The sequence below is a fragment of the Augochlora pura genome, chromosome 11, assembly GCF_028453695.1.
Source record: "Augochlora pura isolate Apur16 chromosome 11, APUR_v2.2.1, whole genome shotgun sequence".
NCBI lineage: Eukaryota > Metazoa > Arthropoda > Insecta > Hymenoptera > Halictidae > Augochlora > Augochlora pura.
Genome location: NC_135782.1, coordinates 2,288,094 through 2,297,651, shown reverse-complemented (window position 1 = coordinate 2,297,651; position 9,558 = coordinate 2,288,094). Strand labels below are relative to the sequence as shown.

At 33.4% G+C, this 9,558-nt stretch overlaps 4 protein-coding genes and 1 long non-coding RNA gene across 6 annotated transcripts; 3 read left to right on the top strand and 2 right to left on the bottom strand.

The window, feature by feature from the left end:
* Window positions 1-167: 167 nt before the first annotated feature.
* LOC144476959 (uncharacterized) lies at window positions 168-2,372 on the top strand. The gene is made up of 2 exons (XR_013495126.1): window positions 168-305; window positions 526-2,372. It is a non-coding gene; the product is annotated as an uncharacterized LOC144476959 (long non-coding RNA).
* On the bottom strand, window positions 1,871-5,089 carry LOC144476958 (dnaJ homolog subfamily B member 12). Its single transcript, XM_078194307.1, has 8 exons — window positions 4,789-5,089; window positions 4,250-4,400; window positions 3,832-3,977; window positions 3,607-3,747; window positions 3,374-3,504; window positions 3,159-3,274; window positions 2,795-2,958; window positions 1,871-2,669 (listed from the first exon to the last, which is right to left on the bottom strand). Exons 1-8 carry the CDS (start codon window positions 4,919-4,921, stop codon window positions 2,557-2,559), a joined length of 1,095 nt encoding a protein of 364 aa, XP_078050433.1. The 5' UTR covers window positions 4,922-5,089; the 3' UTR covers window positions 1,871-2,556.
* A 578-nt stretch (window positions 5,090-5,667) lies between these two features.
* Mrpl22 (mitochondrial ribosomal protein L22) lies at window positions 5,668-6,925 on the top strand. 2 transcript variants are annotated; one of them, XM_078194895.1, is made up of 4 exons: window positions 5,668-5,895; window positions 6,029-6,259; window positions 6,338-6,551; window positions 6,633-6,925. In XM_078194895.1, the coding sequence occupies exons 2-4, from the start codon at window positions 6,032-6,034 to the stop codon at window positions 6,848-6,850; spliced, it is 660 nt and encodes a 219-aa protein (XP_078051021.1). In that variant the 5' UTR covers window positions 5,668-5,895; window positions 6,029-6,031; the 3' UTR covers window positions 6,851-6,925. The 2 variants fall into 2 exon arrangements, with proteins under 2 accessions (XP_078051021.1, XP_078051020.1); XM_078194894.1 differs by having other exon boundaries at window positions 6,630-6,925.
* Rpl39 (ribosomal protein L39) lies at window positions 6,914-7,514 on the bottom strand. The gene is made up of 3 exons (XM_078194900.1): window positions 7,435-7,514; window positions 7,213-7,316; window positions 6,914-7,043 (listed from the first exon to the last, which is right to left on the bottom strand). The coding sequence occupies exons 1-3, from the start codon at window positions 7,435-7,437 to the stop codon at window positions 6,995-6,997; spliced, it is 156 nt and encodes a 51-aa protein (XP_078051026.1). The 5' UTR covers window positions 7,438-7,514; the 3' UTR covers window positions 6,914-6,994.
* A 243-nt stretch (window positions 7,515-7,757) lies between these two features.
* Window positions 7,758-9,548, top strand: Wal (electron transfer flavoprotein subunit alpha wal). The gene is made up of 4 exons (XM_078194888.1): window positions 7,758-8,061; window positions 8,332-8,661; window positions 8,739-9,191; window positions 9,259-9,548. The coding sequence occupies exons 1-4, from the start codon at window positions 8,020-8,022 to the stop codon at window positions 9,433-9,435; spliced, it is 1,002 nt and encodes a 333-aa protein (XP_078051014.1). The 5' UTR covers window positions 7,758-8,019; the 3' UTR covers window positions 9,436-9,548.
* Window positions 9,549-9,558: the final 10 nt, after the last annotated feature.

Sequence of the window (9,558 nt, the reverse complement as noted above, 5' to 3'; positions counted from 1 at the left end):
ATTACAGCATAGAAGATTTGTACACGGGTCGAGCTGCGTCTTGGAGGTGTGTAGAAGTGGAATTTCTTCCAGCAATTGGCACTTTATAAATCCCCAAACGGAGCTTTGAAATTTTGCCACGCGTAACGCTACTATCAATCGTTTACGCAAAAATCATTCAAAAATGGGAATGTACGTATGGTTAGTTCGCCGAATCCATCCGTATATTCTCCTTAAGAGTTTTCAGTCTTTCAGGATTCAAATTAAAGCTGGAAGAATGAGTTGATGGGATCAATGTACCATGATAAAAGATAATAAATACAAAGGTGTATACATATATTGTAAAATTAAATTTTCCTCCTCCTGATCGCATGCGCCTGAGGAATTGGATACTAAAAAGCACTGGAGTTTTGCTCCTTTGTAAGAATGAAGTATGCTCAGTGACCTCTGAAAAAATTCGGTGCCCCTGTGCAATTTCTTGCATATAAATAGTGAATTCTCAAACCAGGCTGCATACATGTAATTCTAACTACATATTGATTCCAGTTATTGTTCGGACTGTGGACTGTCACAATCGCAGAAATCCAGACTTGGATCGAGACCAACACCGTGTTCGCCAGTTTTCTAAAGTACAACCGTCTGATGTTGAGGTCCTGTAACTCTTGAAACGTGCTTATATCGAAAGACGTTTAACATTCAAATACCGAGAGTAATTAGACGGATTGGGCAATTTAAATTGTCTATACGATCGTTAAGCAGACATAAATTTCGCATATAAGTAACTAAAAAACTTATTTTCGTTAAATCATATTATACATACATATGAACATTACTGTTTCATTAGTTCTGAACTCAGCCAATAATTTAATTCTGAACTTATTTCGTTTGTATGCAATGAAATTAATTTATATTTTTTAAATACCTTTATTTCGATGCTAATCAAATTATCATATACAATATACAGATAATAAGTCTAGGAAAGGAAGTGTCATTTAATGTTATATAATAAGTTAGCCGAATCATGTACACGAAAGAAACTTGATATGTGCAGTTTGAATCTAGAAATACATTCGGAATCTATTTTATTATGCATTAGCCACCATGTAAACTTTTTTAAAATAATAATGATGGGAACCGTGAACTATATCACAGATAAAATATTATCCATCAGATCGAGTATATTGGTCGTCCGATTTATATTATCCGCCTATGACATTGTAATTTGTAAGTAATAATGTAGTCAGCTGACAACGTATAAAATCTCCTTTCTTACATGCTTTTCCACGAAAGATTGGACAAAGGTCACTTATTACAAATTTGGCGCAATTAAATGTTTCTATAAAATTCTTTTTCTGTAGCTTCGTTAATGCAGTAATGGTGCTATTCTATGTATACGCCTGCATGATGAACCGCCGAACTATTTTCTTCTCTTTTTCGTCGTATATTACATTTGCAATCGTGGAAGGAATGTAACGGAGTTTCGGATGATAAATCAAACCGAGTGTAGGTGATAAGAGAATTTATATATGGTAATAAGCTTGAACATTAATACTGTTCACTGTACGCTTTTCTACACGACAAAACGAATCTAATTTAAGTTCAAGCGTGTTCTTTTAATCAACTTAGCTGTTAAAAAGTGCATCCCATCGTTTAGCATTAAAATTATGCGTAAGAAAAAATGTCCATGCAATCAACTCATTCTTTTCGGCTCAATGTTATTCACCTTAGCATATATTTCTCATACAATTCATAATCTTGTTCTGGCGAGACTCAAATTAACGCGCTGAGCGCCGCATGTACTAATTTGCGAGAGGATACTTTCGGAAATCATCGAGAACTTGCACAGTATAACGATATATTGTAGTTGTAAAGAAGAAGAAAAAAACGAGACTGCGTGGTGCACGAGTGATATTTAATTGAATTTTTCCGTTACGCTCAACGTGTTAAAGCTCAACGATTCATATACTTTCCTCATTACCTACATTCTATATTTAAGAGGTTTCAGTGTCACAAAATCATCGCGCCATTATCAACATTTCAATTTGCAATCGCATCATTCTAAATAGTGGCATAAATAACACGGTAAGATTTGAATTAACATTTAAATTGTACCAGCGTTTGACCATTCGATTATCAGCAATTCGACTGCTTTTTTCTTGTATAATGATAACGGAACGTAAACGCTGATAATATTATGAGTAAATAAATTCTGTTCGTTTCCATATTATCATAGCGTCTTTCAATCTGATTGTAGCTTGAAGTCACGCCTACATTCGGTAAAATATAATATTAATAATTCATATTTCTTGCTCAGATCCGCCGCATACGTTACTGCGATCGATTGATTATGAAATAATTTACAATTCTGAGTATAGGACAAACATTTGAAGTGGTCCGTATAAAAATTTGATGGGGGACCAAGACTCTCATCGTTCACAAATTTGGATGCGAAGAAAGACAATGTATAGTCTCATATAATATGCGCGATGCTCTTCGAGTCATCCAATAATAACTACACACGTGTAAATATAATATACACCTATCTACAACAAAGTTCTATTCAATTATGTAGGGTTGCTATGCTCTTTGTAATTCTTGTACTTTCTTACAGGAGGGCGTGTCGATATTTTTAGCTCTTGTAAGCAAGTCATCGTCATCGAAGTTCCTTGCCTTCCATAATAGCGTTTCTCCTAAACATTAAAAGCCATTTATGTCGAATATCTAATGGTATATTATTTTCCAGGAACTATAAATATCATTATTACGTTTTCCTTACAAAAGGTTGACTAATACCGGGTAAAACGTATATACTTACTGTAACTTCTCTCTCTATAACAGGCGTGTCTCAAATTATTCAGGTACTCTTCTTCAACAGAAATTTCTAGCCTACGTAAGCTGCCTTGATATTCAGTGTGAAAGTTTTCTTTGACATAGTATGGCACCTTTAATCCTTGAGTTGTTCTCGGTACAGAATATTTTCTGCGCACAAATTAAAATGCGCATATAATCACTCTCACACAAGTCATTCAATAACTTTAACGTTTAGTATATACCCGGAGGTTACAGCCAAGAAAGTAAAGTACAAGCAGTAAAATTGAAACATTCCATGAAAGTATTAATTAAAACTAATTTATTTGCCATTATTCGTCATAAATACTTTGGTGTATGGAGACACTTACGCGTTAGAATGCAAGCTATATACAGGATCTGATATAAAGAAACTGCTCATCATAGTTAATAATATTAATAACAGTACAGGCAACATCTGAAGGAATGTGGTATATCCATTTGCTTGCTGGAAATACAAGGTTTTTTTTAAACATTATTAACCGTTTTATACAGTACTTAATGTATTTAACACGTATATACAACATATGAATCTTCATTTCTATACCTGAGAATGAGTGGGTTGAGCTTGCACATCTTGTCTTACCCATCGTCCGCCGGAACGTCTCATATAAAATTCTTGTTGTTGAAACCCTCCACCAAAGAACATACTGAACAATTCTTCTGCAGTGATATCAGCTACGAAAATTTATTAAAAGGTTTGATTAACACAGAGTTTGTTAACAATAATATCCACTAATAGTCTAAAGAAAATTTCAATTATATGTATTATAATAGTACTTTCAAATCCTCTTGTATAGTTATAATGTGCATGATTTTGACGACCTGGAACATTATGGCTTATTTCCTCTTCAGGACCATACATATCGTATTGCTTCCTCTTTTCAACATCAGTGAGGATAGCAACAGCATTTCCAATAGCTACAAACAAATATGTAGTATGCATACTCATAAATTTGTACTTTCAAATATGATTGTAAATGTAGTACAATGCTCAGCACTCACCTTTAAAAGCTTCTGCAGCACCTGGAGCTTTATTTTTGTCTGGGTGTAACCGAAGTGCTAGCTTTTTGTATGATTTTTTTATATCGCTATCAGTAGCATCTTTAGTTACACCCAAAACTTCATAATAATCCTTGCATTTCTTAATCCTGCAATTAAATAAATTGAGATTATCATGACATTCCTATTTTTCAAAAATAATATACCTATTGCTTGAAACTTTTTACTCCAAATACATATAAACACAGAACCTTGTTTATATTTTCTTATCAGAATCTTCTAAAATACATACAGTCAAATGTTTTATATACTTTTATTTACATAATAAGCAGGTACTTAAAGTCATGTATAAGTTCACATTCTCCATTGACTTTCAAGTGTATGGCTCGAATATTTGGTAGAGCTTGATTATGTCTTATACCTTTTAACTTGTTCAAGTTGATCCTTTGTATACTCGGTGGAAGTTTGAGTATACATAGCTTCTTTAGGTGCGGTTTGACGTTTTCTAACAGTAGGTTCGGACTCAGACTTTTGATTTTGTTTTGTAAGCAATATCACTTTTGCTAACACATCTGTGAATACAAGTTAGTTACGTCAAGGTGTTCCACTATTTCACACGATATCGTGTAATTTTGTTTTTTCTAAATTTTCGTACGGATTCATGTTTTTTCGTAAAAAGTTCGACGACGTTTGTAAGGAAATTTCACGTCTATGCGAATAGAAGGTGTATGTTATTACAAAAAAAAATGTTATTATGCATGTGAAAATTATTTCCTCGAAAGTGAACGGCACACCTGATTAGCCCCAAGTACTACCAATCGTATGTAAATCGACAGATTACATTTTACAGCGATCGCAGCTTGGAGGATCAATGATCCTGCGTAAATCGAACAAAGAACAAACAAAAAACGACTAACTAGTCACGTATAGAACACTGACGTGGACTTTCGGATCGCTTACCTTCTGCCTTCTTCATTGGATAAAGTTTTTGTGCTTTACGTACAAACTTTTCGGCCTCCTCGTATTTCTTTTCGCGAAGGTATCGTTCTACGAGTTCCATGCATCGTTCCGCTTCGACTTTGTTGCTCTCCATGGTTTGTTACTGGAGGCCGAACGAAACTTTATCCCAACAGAATGACGGGGCAGAATAGTAAATAAATTCAATCACTCAACTCTTAATTCTCCGCCATAGCAATTTAATAAGTTACGTCATGAACGTACTGCAGTGTAGAGCATGCTTCCACGGACGAACAATACACGCAAGTTTGTGCATTGTGAACATAGCATCAAATATAATATGTATGATTAGTATTTAACACGTCCATTTTAAATTACATGTGCATACAATATACGTATGTATATGTACAACATTAATCAATTCTGATAGATTATTGATTTTATTATTTCTTTCTCCGGCCACAGAATTATTTAGAACAAACTACTAAATCGATATCGTGTGGAGAAGTGTGAAAGAAGTACATATACATATAGTAACGTTACAATACGTGTACATATTGTATTTAACATAATAGCTAATTAAACTTCAAAAAGCAATTAATTGTATTTCACAATGTTGTTGTCTGTTTTTTTATATAACATCGACACAGTAAATTCTACTGAACAATTCTGAGCTTTTGATTTCTCTTATTATGCCCTAATTTTTCAATAATTAATGCTCAGTTAGGTGATCCTGCATTATATAAAGATCAGCAATTAGCCTTGTGGCAGAACGCTCAAACTGCTAGCCAAAACTGTTTGGCCAACAGTTTGAGCGCCTTGCCACAGGCCTAATTGGCGCTGTACGAATCCCGAACGATGCTTCGGCTTTTCTCCAGAATGGGGCGCCACCAACGCTCGCATGTAAATAGTAAAATATATTTCAATAAACAAATTAAATCACGTGTCCACATATACAAACAATAAATTTGAATTGTTTCGAGTTTCGATCGTGTATTTCTTTGCTACAATGCACAAATAAGTCGGTCTTTGTAGCCTTCTCTGTTCTTTATAACGATTAATTATTCAACTTATTATTATTGAACATTCGTGAAAAAAATCAATAAAGATGTAAGTATGATTGTTCAATATTACGTATGATAAATATCGCATAGAACCGTTTCTTGTTAGTGTGGTATAAAGGTTATATAATTTGAAATAACTTAAGTAATTAACAAATTATATTAATTTATGTTTTTCATAGAAGATGCAATGTACAAGACAGGGAATACGATTGATATCGCATCAGTTGTCTGGTGTAAATATTTCAAATTGTTTATCCAATGCGCAGAAACCATTGATTGCCATTTCATCTCATAATATACATGGATTTTCTCCTATATTATACCAAGGAGTTAAAACACCTAAGAAATTCATAGACTATAATAAGATCATTTTTCCCCCACAAAAGCCAGGTGAAGAAAGAAGGCCTGGTGTAAGTTTTCTTTAAGTAATGTTATATTTTACTTACACAGTACAGATTTATGTTGATTGCGCCCATGTGTGTTTACAGTATGTATGCCACATGAAAGCAAATTTAAAATACAGCCCATTAAAAATGTGGTATGCGGCTTGTTTCGTGAGAGGAATGACTATAGATGAAGCTATAAAACAGTGCAAGTTTATACCACAGAAGGGTGGAGTTATTATAAGAGAAACATTACTAGAAGCACAACGTATGGCTGTAGAAGAACATAACATTGAGTTTAAGTCCAATTTATGGGTTGGTAAGTATATAAACTACTATTGGGATTTAAACAGTTATATTTGGCAAAATACTTAACTTGAATACTTTTCTTTTGTAGCAGAGTCTTTTTCAACAAAAGGTGTAGTTGTGAAAGGCGTGCGTCGACATGCCAGAGGACGTGCGGGGGAAGTACGTTATAAATATTGTCATTACTTTGTACGGTTAGAAGAAGGAAAACCACCAAAAGATTATTATCTAAAAAACCCTCCAAGTGGTGAGGAATTGTTGGACGAATGGATGCAACAGATGAAACAACGTAAAGTGTATAATTCATTGTAATGCTACAATGTTTTATTATAATAAAACATTGAATTTGTGAATGGTTAGAATAAAAAAACTCGGTCACACGTGTATCTTGAATTTATTTGAGAACGTACGATTAAAACATGGTAAGAAGTTCAAAGCAAACAAATTAGAATTAATTTACAGCTTCAGCTTAGTTCTCCTCCAGTGACGCCTCTTAGCATTGTAGCTGCAACGAAGAAAACATGTCGTTAGTTGTATTCTATTTCCCCAATTACTATGATACGATTAAGGATATCTTATCTGACTAGAAAACTCATGGAACTGAAATACAGTATATTAATGAATTCAACTAATTAAGAAGTAAAAATAGTTGTAAAAAATGTCTCGTTTCTTACCGAATTGTGTTGCCAGTACGCATTCTAACCCATTGTGGAATTGGCCTGTTCTGCTTCAACTTTTTAGCAAGCTTTCGCTTAATAATAAACGTTTTGTGAGCAGACTGAAACAGTTAATAAGATTTATGAGTACTTTATAACTAATTTCCTGAAGATCATTTTGTTATAATAGCTAGGATGTTAAAGACATTGTCAGATTTTGTATTATAACCTAAACATTACCATCTTGCTCGAGTTGCAATTCGCAAAGTGAACGACTAACTTACTAGGCGTTGTTTCCTGACAGGAAATTCCTGTATAGAAATGTCACTAGAACGCATTAACAAAAATAAAATTACTAAATTTATAAATTCCCTAATTATTTTGTAAATGTATTTAAGAAAGTTTTATTAAAAATCACGTCGTGTTAGTCATGAAATAATTATATACCATATTGTCATTTTTCTTGTATCGATTTTTGCGTTCGCATTATTTAAAAGACGGCTTTTATAAAATACTCACATTTCAAATATTGTACAATGTTTTGCGCGTGCATACATACATTGTGGGAAGTTTAATGTTTATGTGTATCATGGATATGAATTCTTATAATGTAATATGAAAATATATTTACTTAAAAAAAATTATGCATCTCTTTTTATGATATGTATATACATATTTCGTCACATGTAGTATCATATATCCCAGATCAAATATTACACTTCTATAAAGTAATATAAGGACTTTGGACCGTAGATAACGATACATTTTATTCAGTTATTTAAGAACTGATTAAGACATAGTCTTCCGAAGTTATAATTTTACAAAATGTTTGCTACGTGCTTAAAAACGTTGCGTATTAGTAATAATGTGAGTATCGAATATTTCGATCTTTCTGGATCTTCATCTGTTTTATGTACTAACCAATCTACTTGACATTTAGAACATACTCTATTCTAAAATATTTGGACGTATTATATTGTTAACCATCTCATTGTCTTAATCATACTAATTCCTGTTGATGTGACAAATAAACATTTGTTAAAAAAATACTAACATTACACAAAGTAAATCTCTCGTTTTATTTCTACAAGGAGAGAGATGAAAGTAAAGCTTAATTCAATCAATTACAATTTATAGTTTGGTAATCTGACACGTTATGAGTCCACATTGGTCATCGCGGAGCATAACAATGAGGTTTTGTCACCTGTTACTTGCAATACACTAAGTGCTGCAAAAAAGATTGGCGGTGACATAACTGTATTGGTTGCTGGCACAAAATGTGATGCAGTTGTGCAAGCTGTTAGCAAAGCAAATGGAGTTTCCAAAGTTCTGGTTGCAGAAAATGAATCGTTTAAAGGGTTTCTTCCTGAGTCATTGACTCCTCTTATTATTGCAACCCAAAATGAACACAAATTTACTCATATCATGGCTGGAGCAACAGCTTTTGGTAAAGCATTACTGCCAAGAGTAAATACATTTATTTAAATATCTTATCTAAAAATATGTATTGGATTTGTACAATAACATTAAGTTGTTTTTTTAAGGTTGCAGCTAAACTAGATGTGTCCCCAATAAGTGATATTATTGGTATCAAAGCATCAGATACATTTGTACGTACTATTTATGCAGGCAACGCAATTCAAACATTAAAAAGCAAAGACAATGTGAAAGTAGTATCTGTGAGAGGTACATCGTTTGAACCATCATCTTTGGAGGGAGGCGGTGCTAAATGCGATTCTGTATCGACTGGTGATTATAAAACAAGCCTAACAGAGTTCATTAAACAGGAATTGATCAAATCTGACAGACCAGAATTAACATCTGCAAAAGTTGTTGTTTCGGGAGGAAGGGGAATGAAGTCTGGAGATAATTTCAAATTATTATATGCGCTAGCTGATAAGCTTAATGCAGCTGTTGGCGCATCTCGAGCTGCAGTTGATGCTGGCTTTGTGCCCAATGATCTGCAAGTTGGACAAACTGGAAAAATTGTTGCCCCTGTAAATAAATTTGCTTTCGTGTTTCTACCTCTTCAAAATGCTTTACATTGTAATATACATTTTTTAGGATTTGTACATTGCCGTGGGTATATCTGGAGCAATTCAACATCTTGCTGGCATGAAAGACTCAAAAACGATTGTCGCAATTAACAAAGACCCGGAGGCACCGATCTTCCAAGTAACTGATTACGGTCTTGTTGCTGATTTATTTAAGGCTGTGCCTGAACTTACGGAAAAATTGTAAATCTGAAAAATATTTTCATCATATTTTTGTAAAAGTTATACATACATATACGTGAAGAGTTTATTGAAACCACGAAATTTTTACATAATTAAAACTTATATTGCATTTATAAACATCATTTAC